At 31.5% G+C, this 18,953-nt stretch overlaps 1 protein-coding gene across 1 annotated transcript in view; it reads right to left on the bottom strand.

The window, feature by feature from the left end:
* The window catches only part of LOC106460352 (neither inactivation nor afterpotential protein C-like), a 62,049-nt gene that overhangs the window by 28,770 nt on the left and 14,326 nt on the right, over window positions 1-18,953 (bottom strand). The window contains exons 2-16 of the mRNA XM_022387046.1: window positions 14,890-15,074; window positions 13,437-13,609; window positions 12,727-12,831; window positions 11,530-11,629; window positions 10,262-10,338; window positions 8,541-8,683; window positions 6,638-6,703; window positions 6,214-6,304; window positions 5,151-5,318; window positions 4,757-4,873; window positions 3,898-4,002; window positions 1,935-2,018; window positions 1,451-1,601; window positions 629-680; window positions 3-197 (exon numbers count right to left, since the gene is read on the bottom strand). Coding sequence (XP_022242754.1) covers window positions 3-197; window positions 629-680; window positions 1,451-1,601; window positions 1,935-2,018; window positions 3,898-4,002; window positions 4,757-4,873; window positions 5,151-5,318; window positions 6,214-6,304; window positions 6,638-6,703; window positions 8,541-8,683; window positions 10,262-10,338; window positions 11,530-11,629; window positions 12,727-12,831; window positions 13,437-13,609; window positions 14,890-15,043 — 1,781 coding nt within the window. The 5' untranslated portion in view covers window positions 15,044-15,074. The remainder of the gene's footprint in view (window positions 1-2; window positions 198-628; window positions 681-1,450; window positions 1,602-1,934; window positions 2,019-3,897; window positions 4,003-4,756; window positions 4,874-5,150; window positions 5,319-6,213; window positions 6,305-6,637; window positions 6,704-8,540; window positions 8,684-10,261; window positions 10,339-11,529; window positions 11,630-12,726; window positions 12,832-13,436; window positions 13,610-14,889; window positions 15,075-18,953) is intronic.

Consider the following 18,953-nt stretch of genomic DNA (forward strand, 5'->3'; position numbering starts at 1 on the left):
TGGAGAAGGCTAAAGAGGCAAAACTATTGAATAGTGAGTTAAACATTTCTTTGTTCCTATCACTATGGTCTGGACGCATTCCCCACAAGTATCGATGGCACTGAGGTCCTTCCTCATTAAGTCCAAACTCTTCCAGCTGACCTGCTGCTCGCATACCATCATAAAAATAGTAGAATACATGGAAATTAAAGTTGCCCCTGAAATAATATACCTTTCCTATAAAATTTCTCACTTTGATCAATTTATTTATTTATACACACACACACATGTATATATATATATATATATAGATACACAAACACAACAGTTCCTAGAGAAGAACTTACAAAATTCAAGATAAAAAAAATTATTTGTCACTTGTTACTGACTTTTTATTTTAAAAAAACAAAACAGCTTTTAGAACAATGTTATGAAAAAAGTTCCAAATAAAACTAATCTCTAGCCTTTTTTTTTTTAAAGGCAATATATAGTTAGCTATTTATCATCTAAGCTAGCTTACACAATAATAACAGAAAGAGTGAATTCCAATCAACTAGGTGTAGACACTATTGATCTAATGAACTCAGAAAACTCATAGTTGAAACTTTAATGTTGACTAGATACCTCAATAATAAACTAAAAAACTTACGGCCAAATGCTGGTAATTCTCCAGGTTTCAAGAAGGTACATAAACACTGTGGCTGTCATTAGAGAAAAAAAAAGGTTAAAATATGATTTGATAATTAGAAAACAAAAAAGTCCATATTATGCATAAACTATTACCATCTGAATAGACTATGCATCACTTTTGATTGCTTAAAATGGCAAATTATTTCTATAGACTTTTGAAATAATTTTTTGCTTTATTATTTATTTATCTTATCTTATGAGACTGTTTACTTTTGATCAAAATGCAAGTTTTTGGCAGACATCACACCAGCATGACTAGCATTGCATACCACGCAAATCAAATTTGTACTCCAATTTTGCTTAAAAAGCAGTCTGTTAAAAATTAATGTTGTTTTATCTTAAGTTACTTTACCTTATTATAGCCACTATTTGGCCCACTAATTAGACTATTTTGAAAGAGCTGGAACATTAGACAAATGATGGGGAGTGAAGTCTACTAATTGTAGGTATTAATCCTTGAGACCAACTTTCGTAGCATTGCTACTGGTAGTGTAACATCAAAACTTCTTGACTTTTATAAGATCTTTATGCCAAATAAAAACCCAAATCACAGGTTTACAGCATATAAGATATGAAAAACAAAACTTGTAAAGAGCATAAAAACTTCCCATAATGGGATGTACATATGTCTTATAGTTGTTTTTAAGATGATCTCAATTCTTTACACTTATAAGTAGAACTACTTTTTTAGAATAATAAGTCTGAGCTGATAATGTTTTAAATTTCTATGTACACTAATACTTATGACAAGAATAGCATCAAGGTAATACTATACGACTACCTCCTGTGATCTTTCCCATTCGATTAAAACTTAGTTCAATATGTCGTGCACAACGACTCGAGCTGGAGTTACACGGAGTATGAGCATTACCAAAGGCATCCAAGATTGGGAAGATCTGGAGAAGCTTCTCGTTGACTCCAGGGTTTACATACTAAAAAAATATGACACATTTACTTCCCTTATGAACTAAAAATCTTACTTTTTAACAACTCTGGTGCAAATCTTTTTATCCCTGCAACCAACAACAATAATAATAATTCAAGTGAAGTAAAAATGTTCATTTTAATCTAGTTCTAAATAGAGAACTGCTATTTTTAGAAATAAACAGAGAACAAATTTACTAAATTTTAGCAAAAAAAAAACAGCAACAAAGTCAAGATTAATGAATGCTATGCCTTAAAAAATATTAGGGTTAACAACAATATAACATAAAATATATCAAATTATTTTCTCCTAAGAAATTATTTAATAGCAATAGACTCACTGTTCCAAGAAAAACCAAATGCTTTAATAACCAAGAAGCTGCAGTTGACTTGCCAGATCCCGATTCTCCTAATAAAACAATGGTCTTGAAGTAAAAATAAAGAAGAGCTTATTATAATGTACACAATTACAGCTTGAACTTTAATGACAAACACAAGGTAGAATGTATTTTTAAGTGTTTATAGAATATAGATAATCAATCTATTCCAAAATTAAATAAAACTACTAATCATAAGAAAAGAAAAGAAAAGATAAAAAAATACATTTATTATGTACAGTATACCTATAAAACTATACAAGGGCAATGCATGCAGTTCCCAAGCATTAGAAATACTTGTAAGTTACTTTAACAAATATACACAAACCATAATTTAAATTCATTGGTTCATTGACTCATAACAATATTAAAAGGCATAATTACTGTATTTATGAATATGTTCAGTGGATTTAATTTTTGTTCCGCCTCACAGATACAAAAATACCTATCTACTTATCTATCTATAACTAAACTGAGCATTTATCCATTATAAATAATTACTTCCACATTAAATAAGCCTTTTTCTTACAAGTAAAGAATCAGGCTAGAGAGTTCACAAGTAAAGTGGTTGTTTTAAAATAAGATAATGATGAGTCTGCAAATGCCTGGTTCAGAATTAAGAAACTCAACAGACTTGTCACATGTGGTAATTTGGACTTTTACATCCTTAAAAGAGCTTTCAAGACCATACTTAAAATTCATGTACAACACTGACAATACTACAAAAACTATACATGAACAGCACATCCATCCTGAGCTACATTTATTTCCATTTATCATCATATGGGTTTATAAGATAAATTAATTTATGCATTTCACACTATTTCCTAATCACAACTTTCCAAATGAATCTTCTTCTTCTGTAGCTTTTCCCGTATCTATACAGGGTCGCTACTAAAAAAAAAAAACTTTCCAAATGAATGAATACAAAAAAAGAATTATTTTAAACATGCTGGCTATGTCACAAACTTCATACAATACAAAATACTATTTTCATAAAAGTAATATGTATTAATTAGCCATTTCAATATTTTTTTGTTCTTTAAAACAAAAACAGTTCAGGTATTATCAGTTGTTGGGAAATTTGCATTTATTAAACCCACAGGTCAGCATCAAATAAGTTGGAACAAAAGGTAATCAATTTGATTACTCTTTATGGTATTATTATTATTAAGTTTTTTAATTCCTAAGCCTAGTATTGCTGAAATGCTTACAATTTTTTACACTGTGTAATGATGTTGACATTGAATAATATTACTTTCATGTATAAAAAAATCGTATGCTAGAAATTAAGATTAATTTTAAATTACACTAGACTAATTACATTTGTAGCATTATAAAGTTAAGACTAATGTGAATTTAACTCACATCACACTATTAACATTTCACTATACAAGTTAACTATTTGCCCTAGAAACACATTATCATAATTAAAAATCAGTTCCCAAATATAGAGATAAAAATATTCTTACATTAACAAATTAAAAACACTATATACAGGATTTTTTCTAAGGGTATCAAATGCTATACTATGTTTTGTTTGTGTTGCTAGTATGTATTCTTTTTTTTTATCACAGACATTGGATTAATTTCAGATTTTAATCTAATTAAAGTATTACATATCAAAAATAATATTTGAGAAGGACCAATTAACCACATTTTTTTCTTAACTTTTCATTTTAAATAATACATGAATGGTGTTAATTTGATCCAACACTCACAAACATCACTATTAGTCTTTAAATTCTTCAATGGGCTATCTGTGCTCTGTCTACCACAGGTATCAAAACCCAATTTTCAGTGTTATAAGAACTCAGACTTCTAATTAAACCAGCTATTTAGAATAAATCCTATTTCTCATCTCAAGTTACATTTTGGTAATTTGATCATCTATCTAAAATTCTAATTTCCAAACGAACATAGAGACCTGATGACACTGTTGATGTAGCATATCCTGGTAGGTCCTGTCACTAACAGCAAATAAGTGTGGTGGATTGTCAGAAAACGTTTTCCCTTGGTACATAGGATAAAACTGTAAGTAAAGTAAAAACTTACTAACACTGTTCAACTACTTTATTCTAATTTGTCAATGATAAACTTAAAATTTATTTATTTATGTAACAAAGACCTATTGAAATACACTAAAAAATATGCAAGATTTACAAAAACAAACATTTAACTTCTACATTTATAATGTCTACTTCATGCTAAGAAGCACTGTAAAACACTGCAACTGCTTTATTTTTTAACTTGTGTAAGACTAGTTAATAATAAGGGGTTAGAAATTATTAACAACCTTATAATGATGTTTTATCACACTTTTTAGCATAAAAATGTCTAAATGTGTCTGTTAATGGAATTAAAAACATTGAATTATGATCATTAAAAGAAAAATTTACATCATTATTGGGAGGTTTATTTAATGTTGTGTTATAGTCATGGTAGTACTGCAATTTTTATGTCCTGAAAGAAAGTATTATTAGTTGTAACAGTAAAGTTGTGAGATATTAAGCTGAAACAATAAAATCAGAACTTAACTGTGTTATCTATAGGTATTGTTGTTGTTGCAACAATTTTAGACACCCAAATAATCAGTATAATGTTACATTTTTAATAGATTAAAGAAAAACAACAACCTCAGGTCAATAACTGAAAACACTTTTGTTTATGATAGTTTATCCTAAATATATAATATTACTTCTGATGTTATTAAAGAGCATTTTGGTCAAACTACACTTTAACATTGCTCATAGTCTAGCAAAACAAACTTAATGAAGAAAACCTACCTTTTCACTAAGCTCATTTGGCATGACAAATGGATTGAGAATGATTAAAATATCCCCACAACAAGTATAAAACTGGTCTTCTTTAAATCTTCCCTCTAGGTGCTTAATGACTGCATCCTAAGTTTGTTAGAGAAAATTTGTTTGTCAAATAATTTATAGTACTGTAAAGTAACTTACAGGTAAGTTTTATATGCATTTATATTTATATAAAAAGGAATAGAAGTGTGGGTTCTTTGAGAGTATTAAGTTGTTCTATTTTGAGGAAATTATTCAAGTAAAGCTGTTTTCCACATTCTAACTGATAGAAAAATGTATGACAGTAAGCAAAAACAAGGAAACAACTTATAGCATTGCCAGTTTAAGAATGCAATCCAATCACAAACAACAACAATACCTCGGTTATATCATGCAATGCTGCCACATCATCTATAAGCAACTGTTTTGGTTCATCGTCCCAAGCTTCCACAAACCATGATCCCAAAACAGATACCATGTGTGTGAAAGTATTGGGTTTACTTTGGTTGCAAGTCTTCTGAATTAAATGTTGAAGCTCCACAGCTACCTGTGTTGTAAAGCAATCACAGTAAGAGGTGGAGTAAGAAAAATTTAATGTTTAACAATCAACTATACTTTATAGCTGGAAGTATTTCTGGCAATTTAAAATAAAAAAAGATCACATTTCTAATTGATTTTTTGCCCATGATGAGGATGATCAAATTTACACAAACTACATGATAAAAATAATTTGATGAATTTTAAAGATTTAACAGAATTACAGGAAGTTACCTTTAAAAAATCTAGCTCATAATATTATATATAAACACATTAGCATCACTAAAGAAAATGAGAGAAGTCAGTTTTAGAGAACCAGAATAGTTTTCAGCTAAAACATTTTACAAAGGTAACTTCTTCGTGATCAAAAATTAAAAATTAAATTTTTTGCTATTATTATTTTTCTAATTTCTATATGTATACTATTACTTTTGAAATATGCAGAAATTTAAAATAAAATTCACCATATCCTATTAGCACCTTCACTTCACTGTTTACATTATCTTCTATAATAAACAAATGAAATATCAAAATACAGCAACTGCATTAGAAAAATTGTTTTAAAAATAGTTCTTAGTTTGAATTGTTAATGCAACACCTACATCTAGCCATCATATTTATACTATTATTATTTCACAGAAGCATATGCCTTAAATTTACATCTGTCACAATTTTAAGCATTCAAAGTAATTCAAAGTTACATTTTGGAAACTTACAAATCTAAATATATTCAGTGAGAGATAAAGGTTTCTATAAATGTATGTGTGTTTTTTTTTGGGTACACTAAAACTGAGAACAGGTTTTGTTTTGTTATAGAACAAAGCTATCCATAATCTTTCACACAAGATATGCTTGACACACTTGACTTCTTCCAAACTGAAGGTAAAAAAAGAATTTAATTTTACATGTGTGTCACTTGTTGGTAGCTGGGTTAGGAAAGGATGCTTCATTAGTTCTTCCACACAAGGTCGATAATCAAAGTTTCTGGTGAGACATCTGCAAAATAAAGACAAACTCTGATACAAACATGACGTGGAACAGTAGAGCTATTCTACTAATATGTTAATAAGTTCTGAAATTAAATCTATTCAAGGAGGTTTTGAAAATGCACCAAACTATATTCAAGATATATATATCTCTACAAAAACTTATACCTTAATAGTGTGTACAAGTAATATTATTCAATAATTCACTAAAGACATTTCCAGGAACTTAAACAAACAACACTTAAGGTTACATTGTATTCACTGACCTACAGAAAACAGGAACTTTTTTTTATTATTATTTCCTGAGTTAAGTTGATTTAAAAAAAGAAAATTAACAACTTACTCATTTATAAAATCATTAAAGATTTCAGACCAGTCTCTTGGATTCTTCAGGGTTGGAGGAGGATTCCTGTACAAATACAACTAGATGTACTTTCTTAGCAAAAAGTTTGATGTATATATATATATATATCATATAAAAATATTAAGGATGAATCAGAATAACAATTGTATGTGCTTCAACTTGGAATGACTTTGCATTTTCAGCTTTAACATCTGTAACAAAATGTATTATATTAAACAACTTAAACATTTCAATCTCACTCTTAAGTTCACTTATTGATATACTTAGATATAGTGATTGTTACTCCATAAATTAACTAATTATGCTTAAGTTTTTCCTTTATATTACACCAAATAAGAATATTTGGAAACCATTATTTTTACTGCTTGGGTCAAAATGGTCTTTCAGACTGTCAGGAATGTATCAAGTTTACAATCTTATAGAGTACAGACATGCTTTACAACTCCTTTTTGAAAACTAATCTATTTATCAAAGAGCATATAAAGAACTTTATAAAATGCTTCATAGAAACGCTTAAACTTGTCTTAAAGTATTCAGAAAATTATAATATTTAAGAGTTCAATAATCAGTATCATGTGCAGGATTAGCTGTTTCTTCTTTTACTGTACTTGAAGTTTCAGATTGAAAAAAAGTTTTCTTTTAACGACGGGAACACAAGAAAAAAACAGAAAATCACACAGAAATACTTCTGTAGAGTTTAATTAGACAATCAAACTCATCCTGATAATCTAATGAACACTTACCAGTTCAGACGAGATGTATTGAGAAATATTAGTTACCACAGAAAGTACACTTTCAGTTGTCTCGATACACTCTGAATATTCACATGTAATATACTTTTTTTATAATTTGAAGTATTATAATTCCCTCTTGAACAAAATTATATTATTTTAAAGTTTATAATCATTGGATACCACATAATAATGATATTTCTCACGGATTTTTATTTGTATGATGAAGTACATAAAAAACAAATAATTAAAAAAATGGATAAAGGTAGACTGCCAAACTTGGCACGTGGGAACTTCATATAGTTTTCAAAATGGAGAACGAAAACTATATGAAATTCATATAGTTGTCTTGATACACTCTGAATATTCACATATATTATACCTTTTTTTATAATTATAATACTTCAACTTATAAAAAAAGTATTGTTTGTTTGTTTGAATTTATGCACAAAGCTACACAATGGGCAATCTGTGCTCTGCCCACCACGGGTATCGAAACCCAGTTTCTAGCATTGTAAGTCCGCAGACATACCGCTGTGCCACTGGGGGCATAAAAAAAAAGTATATTACATATGAATATACTTTCTTTTATAATACTTCAAATTATAAAAAAAAATGTATATTCACGTGTAATATACTGTTTTTTTAATAATTTGAAGTATTATAATTCCCTCTAAAACAAAATTATATTATTTTAAAGTTTATAATCATCAAGATAACAATGTGCTTTTTTAATTAGTTTATGTCAAGTCTAAGCCAGTTACAAGCACTTTCTTGAAAGATTGGTAAAATAACTATGTGAAGAATTTGCCCCTTCCAAGTGGAATGGTAAATTTTTTTACCTCATTTTCATTTATTACTAATGCATTTCTGCCTGACAGATCTGTTCAAAAATGTTGCTACAATGATGATTGTTTGTCTTTCATTATTCAAAGTTAACATACAAAAATTATTCATTCTCCAGCTTAGATAAATTACAACATCCCTTAGATCTCTGATGACTTTTACACTAAACGAACAATTGACACAAAGAAATTGTCAAATATCTGATTCAGTTTTGTGCAATATGATGAGAGAAAAAATGTTAGTTGGGGAGGTCTATGCAATAACAGTAATTATTATCAACTGTGAATGGCCTTTATTCTACAAACCTGACTGTCTTCAACATGACTCCATTTAAATGGACATTTCCCAATGGCGGATGACCATCAGCTAATTCTATTGCTGTGATACCTAAGGACCAAACATCACAGCGACAGTCATAATTCAGGTTACAATCATTAAATGCTATTACCTGCAACGAAAAACAAATATACACTTCTAAGTGAACATAATGCACATAGAGAGCAATTTTCAACAGAACTAATTAGAACCTAACTGCTCTCATAGAGAAACTTGAGGTTCCACATCCTGTATTCTTTTATTTCATAAAGATTGATAGTTTTATTATACTTTTGTGGCACCATCTTGGTTACTCAATACAGTGTGATGAAATTTTCAAGGTAGAAAAGTCTGAGGTTATTAAATGATTAGGGTTTATTGAAAAAAAAAAACATTTTTAATTTGTCATTTTTTACAACCACACTTCTAAATATTTTGTATATTGCATCCTAGAATATAACTTTCTTCTCATTTTCATTATTAGAAAATCATGATTTATTACAAGTAAGAAACAAAAAAAGATTGAGTATGTTATATTAAAATAATGTAGAAGACTCACCACATCATTACAGTCCAAACTGCCACATCTTTCACACTTTATTTGATGATTATGTATCTTGACAATAATCTTGAGAATAGTTTCCATTCAAAAAGGCTCCATCTCAAAGATGCTATGTCCAAAGCACACCACTCCTTCCTGAAGGCTATCTATTATGAGGATGATGGTTTCCCAGCTTTCAATATCAAAGGTCTTATCACACATAAACCCATAGGTGCTGCATCCAGTAAATTGACCAGTATATGTTCATATGGAATAGCATGAATAACTGTTTCATTGTCCAGCTGCTTGAAAAATGCAACGGTTGAAAGGGCATGTCATGGAAGCAGCTTGTATACATATGACTTAGTCACTTTCCCAGTTGGAAAATCCTTCTTGATTCTGTTATATACTGTTGCTTGGGGCATGTGAATGGCTTTTAACACTAACCTTTGCATTCATGAATTTTCACTTGTTACAAGATGTCACACTTTGCTTACCATGGTTGGGGTAAGACTTGTTGCAGTTTTGTTTCTGGATGATTCTGATTCCCCAAAATGATTCATATTCTTTTGTTTCTGAATGCCATTAAGAACAAAAGATATCCCCATCCTGCAAATTCTAAATCCCCAATCTGAATGCATCGTTATGGCTATGATCTAAGAGTATAAATATTTTACATTAAAATTGTCAAAAAGGATCAATTTTCAGTAGCATCACACTACCTAGGAAATTCCAATGTCACAATATAGATTTCATACATGCCATTCCACCACAACTTTATATCAGCTATGGTTTCACATGACTTGTAGATTTGCTTATTCCAAATCATTTTAATATAACTTACTCAATCTTCTGTATAATCTGAATAATTTACAGCATCATATGAAAATAAATATACCAAGCTTTAATTCACATGATCAACAATTAGATACATCAAAGATACAGGAACTTAACATACTTAACATAATCTACAGTGCATTAAAATATGCTGAAAACACAAAATTATCAACCAGAAGATCATCTTATGCAGTATATTACATACTTAAAGATGAAGAAAAAACCCTTTTTCAACACTAAAAAACAACTTATTTTTTATTTAATAATTATGTATGGAAAATATTTATTCCAAAAGTATTTATTCTTACAATTATTTTTACACCATTTAAATACCTCTGGAGCCATCCACCATGGAGAACCAACACAATGAACCTGACTGTCAGAATTTTCCTCCAAACTACAAGAAAGACCTATTAAAGTGATTCAACATGATGAATAAACATACACAATTTTTATCTCATAATTTTTTAATCGTATATTCTATAAATAATTATTAACACCTGCTTAAAAAACATAAGATAAACAATTTATTTTAATAAAATAAGCCTAATTTGCTATAAATACTAATGCTAAACTTTAAGCCACATTGATGGTAACATATTCTTACTTTTCTGACAATTTACATTAACAGTTGAGATTAACAATTTTTCAATAATTCCCATTACCAATACACTATTTCGTTGTAGTGTCATTCAGTAACATGCAAAGGGCATTAAAATATCACTGGCTCATTGACAAAAAAAATGGCACTTTTCAAGCATCATAAGACAAGACGTTTTTTGGGTGGAAAAAGTATTAGGGAACTGTGGATTGACTATGGTACACATAATGTAGGAAGCAAATAGATCCTCTTTTATTCCTATTCAATCAGTCTTAAAAACATATTTAAAATATAAAACTAAACAGTTTTATTAACCTTAATAGCATATGATAATTATATTTTTTACTGAAGTTCTTGTGTGCCATTCATTTTAAAGCTGAAACATTTTTTCTAACTTGCAACAAGTAAGTTTTGGAATAGGGAGTGTTTTTTGACTGAGAAAATGGGCACTTTCGGGTCATAAGAGGGTGAAGGCAGGGGCTTGAGCCCACTCAGCCACTCCCCCTCCCATTTATATTATTGGTGTTATTTTATTTAAAGATCCTGTTTGTAAATTTTCCAAACAGTGAACACAGTGGCATTTCACTTGCTCTAAATCAGAGAAATTAAATGAAAAATACATGATTTTCAGTGGCACCAAATGACCTTTAACTGTAATTAAATATTTTATTTTGAACATCAATGTAATTAAGCCAAGTTATTGCTGGTGTCTACCTGGAATAGTTGTTTTGGTTATATTTCATTGATATTGAAAAGAACCCAGTTTGTGAAAAATTTATAACAAAATCCTGCACTGCAATACCTACAATACCTATGCAGTGCATGAAAATATATAAAAGTATATATATATATATATATATACTATGGTAACAGCATATATGAACTTAAAAAAAGAATATTATTTTGAAGAAAAAAATATATTAGTGTGCATACTTTATAGGACTTATTTTCTGTACTCATTCCTGATTATTGCATACCATGCTACTAAGTGATAACATACCCAGGTCTACAAGTCGAACGTAACCATCCTCTGTAAACAGAATGTTTGCAGCTTGAACATCACGATGTGCTGTTTTCTCATTGTGAAGAATCTGTAAACCCTGTATAAAGAACAAAAAAAATTCAATATTGTTTAAACTACTAGTGGCACTGGAAAGTAAAAGCAATGCAAAGATTAGTTATCTTTTCCATTACTATAAAATTTAATACACAATCATATGCTTTTGAGAATATGAAGAATTCTTTAAAAAACATGGAAACATCTAAAGAGATTAATTAATCCATTTGTTAAAAAAATAAGTTACAGAATTAAAATTGGTAACTTTACATATATGAAGAAGAGTTGCCTGTTTGTGTCTGTCTGTGGTGCAAAAAGTTGTTGTGAAGGACCAGTTGAGCCAGGTTTGAAAAACTTTTTTAGAACAACTCAGGTGGATTCTCCAAGATTGAGTTTCAATAGACATGCAATCGCACAAAAGGATCAATTTGGTAGTAATTTCAACCTTACCACCTCAATGCAGTGAATGAGGGCTTAACTGATTGAAGGAAACAGAAGAAAATATGTGAAGCGAATAGCAAAAGAAAGTGATGTATAATGCCATGCATATCACAGGCACTTTTGCATTGAGTGGATAGTTCACGTGCTATGGTACAGTACAGTGGAAGGTGATGGCCTATGCACCCATTTTAGGCATTAATTTTTAAGCCCAGCATTGCCTTTTTTAGTACATTCATTATTTTTCATTTAAGAATGAGGGTTTTATTGTAGCCTCATAAAAGACTCTGGTAATATCTAATTTGGAGTTCTATGTGTACTTTTGGTCCTTTTATCAGAGACATATTGGAAGAAAGGAATGCAGAAACAGGTTATTAGAATGATACTTTGTTTAAGTTATTGAAGTTGTGATGAGAAGCTTAATTTTGGCCTTGTTTTCACTGGATAAAATAATTTAAAAATTAGTTGCTTTTGGTGTTCAAATACTGTTAGTTGCTAGAATGGTGGAATAAAAATGTTGTAAGTACAAACTTGAATATTAGGAGTAATAAGTTTAAGCTTTGAAAGCCTAGATGCAATTTGATCTTTGACAATTAGTTATACAATTTTAGATTGGTTTAGGACATGCAGTTAATTTAAACTCCTTTAAACAACATATGAAAGTATCATAGTGAGTTAGAATTCATAGAAACGAAATTATACCTTTAAAACTTCCTTTAAGATATATGCAATGTGTATTTCATCCAAAAATTTTTCATCTGCTCGAAGTCTCTGAACAAGCTGTGCAGCATTTCCACCCTTACACAACTATGAATTTTGGAAAAAAATATAAATAAATATTTATAGAGTATATACTTTACTTAAATTTTAATAAACATTAATATTTTTATGATAGTTTAGATATAACTGTTATTTGTATATTAACATGTTCTTATGAAACTTAGATCGTGCAAGAAGTAATTAACTTTTAGTTACACATTTCTTTGGTTTTTTAATACAGTTACATTCATTTGGATTATATTAAAATATGACAGAAAGTAATGTGTAGCTATCAAAAGTACTGAACAATAGTCTCATAAATAATAATTATAATTTATGACAACTAAATTCTTGTCAATGTCATATGCAAGTCTGCCAATTAATCCATCCACGTTCATTTAAGAAAGCTAATAAAAGCATAAAGTCAGTGTGATTACAAATATTTAAAGTTTACTAAACTTTATGAAGGTTATGCATTTTGTTGTTATGAATATATCAATATATATATATATATATATACCCTAAAAACATTAACATCTTAGTTTTCTAGTTTCATATATTGTGTAAATGGTGCACTGAAAACAAAAGTAAATAAATACAGAGCTTGGATTCATTATCAAGAAAAAAATAAGCTGTAAAAATGCAAAATTTACCTCGATCGCAAACCATACTTCATCACCATTGTCCAAACCAACTTTATAAAATGTGCCATAAAAATCAGGGAAACAAAAATGTTCGATTAATTTGCTCAAAGCTTTATGTTCTGCTTCAATCAGTGTATAGTTTCTTGGAACGTGTTTTACCACCTTAACTGCAACAAATCTTTCTGAAAGTATAAAAAAAAATACAATTCGAATAATCAACGTGATCCCACATTACAGTACACATTCCACACAACATAAAGCACCGCATAAATAAATATATGTTCATTCAACTCTATCTGTAATTTAAGCATATCAGCTATAGTTTGGCTAGAATTTATATACCAAGTAGAACTTTAAACTTTCATGATTATTAAAGTAAAGTACAACTACATGTTGTTAAATACTAATTTAAGTAATTATTATAAAATATGAAGCAGTTTTATATCAAATAGAGTCGTCAGTTAATTAAATTACATGCAGTACTCAGCAAACAAAAGAAACTGGAAGTGGCTTACTGCATTTCTACTACTTTTAGGTTTCGGTATCTAACTGTAACTTTTAAGCATCTGTTTATTGTGTTTAAATTTTATGTCTTCAAATCACGTACTCAACGGTATCTATAAGGTTATCATGTAATCGCGTGGTAAACGTGAATGAACGATAACATTCGAGGCGCGATGTTCCTGGAAGCCACTAGAAGCATCGATAATATGATGCATATACAAGGGTTCACCCGCAAATTGCATTTCTGTCTTGTTATATGTAATTCGCGTGGTGATCTATTTATTACCCCCGTCATCGAAGGTGGACGAAGGTTATGCTTTCACTCCTCTGTGTGTTGCGTTTGTCAGCAAGATTTCTCGAAAACGACTGAATGGATTTGGACGAAAGTTGGTATACATTTGGACTATGACCCAACTAAAAGGTTTTAGTTCTTGAAAGGTCAAGGTCACGAAAGTAAAAAAATCCGTATTTGTTAACATGGGGACCGATTTTTCACACTATGTTTGCTCTATAACGCAGTCAAAAAGATCGGATTTTTGATGAAACTAGGTGGGCATATGTAGAATATTATTTCTCATTGTTCTGCCAAAACTGATCTGTGTTCGTTGAGGACGACGGACCTACACAAACATGCTCGCCCTTTCAGCCGTGGGGTCAATCCCACTATTCGTTGGTAAAAAAGTAGCCCAAGAGTTGGCGGTGGGTGGTGATGACTAGCTGCCTTCCCTCTAATCTTACACTGCTAAATTAGGGACGGCTAGCGCAGATAGCCCTCTTGTAGCTCTGCGCGAAATTCAAAAACAAACTTTATGCTAAGTGCTCAGATACTTTAGTAATAAACCAAAAAAAATAGATGTGTACTTTAATAGTTTCAAAAACGCTCGTACTTAAAATAAAATGTAACATATTACGGAGCAAAATTAACAATTGTATATACATTAGGCTTCAGAATCCTTACCTGTCTTTAAATTTTTTGCCTTGTGTACAATACCTCGTGCTCCTTCTCCAATAACTTCTATTAACGTCAGAGTGTCTTCTGGAGAAGGTAATGAGTTGACATCCAAATTAGTGTGACCATTGGAGACTGTATTCTGTTCAGCATCCTCTACCATTTTGATTTCAGTTCCTTATTTCTCTAAACATCTGAAAAATGACATCAAAAACTGAAAAATGTATCTATTAATAGCAAGTTTGTTTTTCTTTGTAATTGTAAACACTCAGCCTCCCAAACATTCAAACTATTAATACTTTAAATATATTATAATGTATAAAAATATATTGATCAGGTAGTTAAATTCATCCTTTGAGGAAAGCACGATCCCGGTGTCTTGCAATTAGTTTGATGGTAATATTTTATTCTCGTTCTACAAAAAAAAAAAAAAAGATTAAAAACGTATACTTATTAGTTTTGAAGTACAGAAATACATAGTTTTTTTGTTTGTTTTTTACAAGACCAGTGTGATACGCATGCCTACCATGTTTTTTCTACTTCCTCACTTTAGTGTAGAAATTTTCATAATTTTTCGTTTATTTTGAGTCAGTGCAGTTTTCGCATAACAGATGGTCCATAAAACCGCTAAGTTGACTTTGTTCTGTTTTACCTTTGTTTTTCTCTAGAGTTAATAATTGGTCATTGTTATTACAACGTAGATGGGACCATAACCTCTAGACATCACTTACACAACCAATGAAAAAACTGCTTTCGATATCCTTATACAATTAGCCATATTAAGCAATATTCTCGCTAGGCAGTAAAAAGTGTCCACTTTCTTAAACAACAAAGGAACAAAAATAACTTGAAGCAAGACTAGCTTAGTGGTTTTCTTGACCACTTGTGAAACTAATTTTCCGCCTCGAAAGAAAATCACTCGGTAGTTTAGAAATAAGGGTCACAAAACCTCAATTGTGTTTTGGAACTCCTAGCTATTATCTTTATTTGTGCAATCTGTTGATGCATTAGATATTACATCTACTGGCACCAGCCTCCTAATTTTCTTTCTTTGGTTTGCTTTCAATTTCGCGCAAAGCTATTCGAAGGCTATCTGCGTTAGTGACCCGTAATTTAGTAATAAACTAGAGGGAAGGAAGCTAGTTATCACCATCCATCGCCATGTTGGGCTACTCTTTTACTAACAAATAATGAGATTCACCACCACATTATAATGCCCCCATGGCTAAAATGGCGAACATGTTCGGCAACGAGGATTCGAACCTGGATATTGCGAGTCGATTACCCTAACTAACTACCAGGCTAACGGTCTACTAAAGTGTGTTAATCGAGCAGCTATGGCTATATCTTATACTGAAACAGCTTGATAGCTCGGAAAGTTAGGATCACTAAGCTCTTTTGATCCCAATAATTTTGCAATCGACAAACAGTCCTAACTACAGATAATCGAATGTTAATCATACAAGGTAGATCATACATTGTACCTTAAAATATCACCTGATAACTCAAAGATCAAGAGCCACAACACCCTTTCAGGTGAGTTTTCCAAATCCAAGCTATCACTTTCAGTTGAACAAATTGGTGATGCACTGGCATTATATCTACTGGCACCAGGTAACTTAGCTTCATGGTAGTCAAGTGGGAATCACACAATGTAGTGCATACACTGTATTGTGAACATCTGCTGATGGCTTGGAAAGCAGAGATTACTATTTCCTTTCAATCATCAGATGCTAGACCTAATGATAGCCCTAGCTCTGACGAATAAGCGGTAATCATACAGCGAAGTACATACATTGTATCTTACACTAGTGTCCAAAGTTCAGAAAGAAACTAACACTACTTCTTTTCAATAATTTGTTTATCGATCTAATGACCACACTAATTGATAGTGAACCAGTTTAATCCCAGCCATATTAATCAGATAACCTTTTGGAGTGATTATTCTGATTATTGAAACTGTTTCTTGCCTCTAAATTTGGTGCTTCCTCATCTGGCTCATCAGTTAATTACAGACAGTCATCTACCTGAAATGATTGAACAAGAGTTCCAGAACTTTCTTGTTCATTACAGGCAGTCACCTACTTGAAATGATTGAAGAAATGGTCCAGAACCTTTTTGTATGTACCCTTAAATGTTGAGAGAGAAATCATAGGGACTTATGGAGGAATATAAGCCTTTCTCACATGAACTCTCGGTCAACACTGGGCTGAGATGCCCTAAACGTCGAAGTACTGTATGTTAAGGGCTCTCAGAGATCTTGGACATTATAACGAGTGGTGGGCCTCTAAGTTAGAGTGGCAGAATGATGATGAGCTCCAGGCAGCTCTTCCATTGATTCTACTCAGCCTCTAGCTCCTCCATGGATCATGTCTACATCACAGTATATCTCCCAGCTTAAGGAAGCTTACCACCGCCCAATCACCCAAACACTTTGTCATTTGGCATCTGCTATCTTACCTACTGGTGAGATCGCTTTAGTTTGCAAATGCCATACATCAATGAAGCTTTCAGTTTCTCTCCTATTTTCTCAATAGGCTTCAACCAGATCAGGGATTGAAATACTCTGGTTGACGTACATCTGGGAGTACTATGCAGATTACCCCACTCGATCTCAGGCTTATCAGATGCCACACCAGTGCACTGATCCCCAGTCTGTGTTTTTCTCATATCGAGGTTGATCCACAGGGGAGAACTCAATCAGCCATCCTAGATGCACCAGATTCTAGCAGTTCTCTTTCCCAAGTCTGTGGCAGCAACGAAAAAGAAGCCATTGGTTTTTGCAGCATCAGTGAAAGTCCTATGTTCAGGAGAGGACTTCTCATAGATCCAATACTCTTTTAGAGAACCATCTTCTCTCAGCAACTTTCATTCCTGCTCATAAATCCTTCGAGTTGTGAAAAATGCCATTTTCTCTAACTTAGAATCCTATTTATACCTAATGCAAAACAATTTCAAGTAAAAGGCAGTGTACACTTCAGCAGACACAGTAAACTCCACAATAATGATATCTAATTTATTTTATTCACCCACCTTCTGATATCAAGTATCAGAATATTTTCAACTGCATACAATGAATCTGTTTTCACATTTTGGACAGTTTTACCAATGAGCTAGGTCATGAAATAGGGAGAAATGAGTTGTCGTTACATATCAATTGTATTAAATGTCTGGGGTCCTCTTACAATAATTATTTATATTTTGAAATTAGTTGATTTCACGAACTCTAGGGTTAATTTACTACAAATTTATTATTTTGATATGTTATTCTAATATTAATTTAATGTCTTCGTTACTGCCTTTTCTGTTTATTTTTTCGTTTAATTTAGCCTATTTTTAGCCGCGGCATAGCGGTTCATAGATTGGCTCCGAGTTTTTCAAATACTAACTTTTAGCTTATAGCTCCGTCATCTGTTGACCGATTTGATATATAATTACAGTTTTGGAGTCAGGAGGTCAAATCCTTTAGATTGATGTATTGGACCCCCGCCCAAGGTCTCATAGATTAACTTACTATAATTCTGCCTTAAAGAATTTCGATTTGAGGGTTGGCTGGTAAAGATCCTGATGAGTAATAAAATCGAATCAGGTATATGTGCGTCCCACGCTTGGTATTGCTGGTGCACAAAAATGTAGATAATAAAAAGGAATAAAAAGTATCATAAATTAATTTACTCTAATACTACCTAAAAGAATTTCGAGTGCCGTGGTTATTGAGGGTTCCCTCTAGTTTTGTATATATGATAAACACCCATTTTTCCCTCTTCCCTGGAAATATAAACTCGATGTCTGAAGTTTTTGCTCTATAGGACAACATAAATCCTACAAATAATGGAAAACATTTTTACCAATAATTCTAGCTAGATATAAATTAAACGGCCCGGCATGGCCAGGTGGTTAAGGCATTCGATTAGCAATCTGAGGGTCGCGGGTTGAATCCCCGTCACACCAAACATGCTCGCCCTTTCAGCCGGTGGGGGCGTTATAATGCGACGGTCAATCCCACTATTCGTTGGTAAAGAGTAGCCCAAGAGTTGGCGGTGGGTGGTGATGACTAGCTGCACTTCCCTCTA

The sequence above is a fragment of the Limulus polyphemus genome, unplaced genomic scaffold (genome assembly GCF_000517525.1).
Source record: "Limulus polyphemus unplaced genomic scaffold, Limulus_polyphemus-2.1.2 Scaffold758, whole genome shotgun sequence".
In the NCBI taxonomy this organism is placed as follows: Eukaryota; Metazoa; Arthropoda; class Merostomata; order Xiphosura; family Limulidae; genus Limulus; species Limulus polyphemus.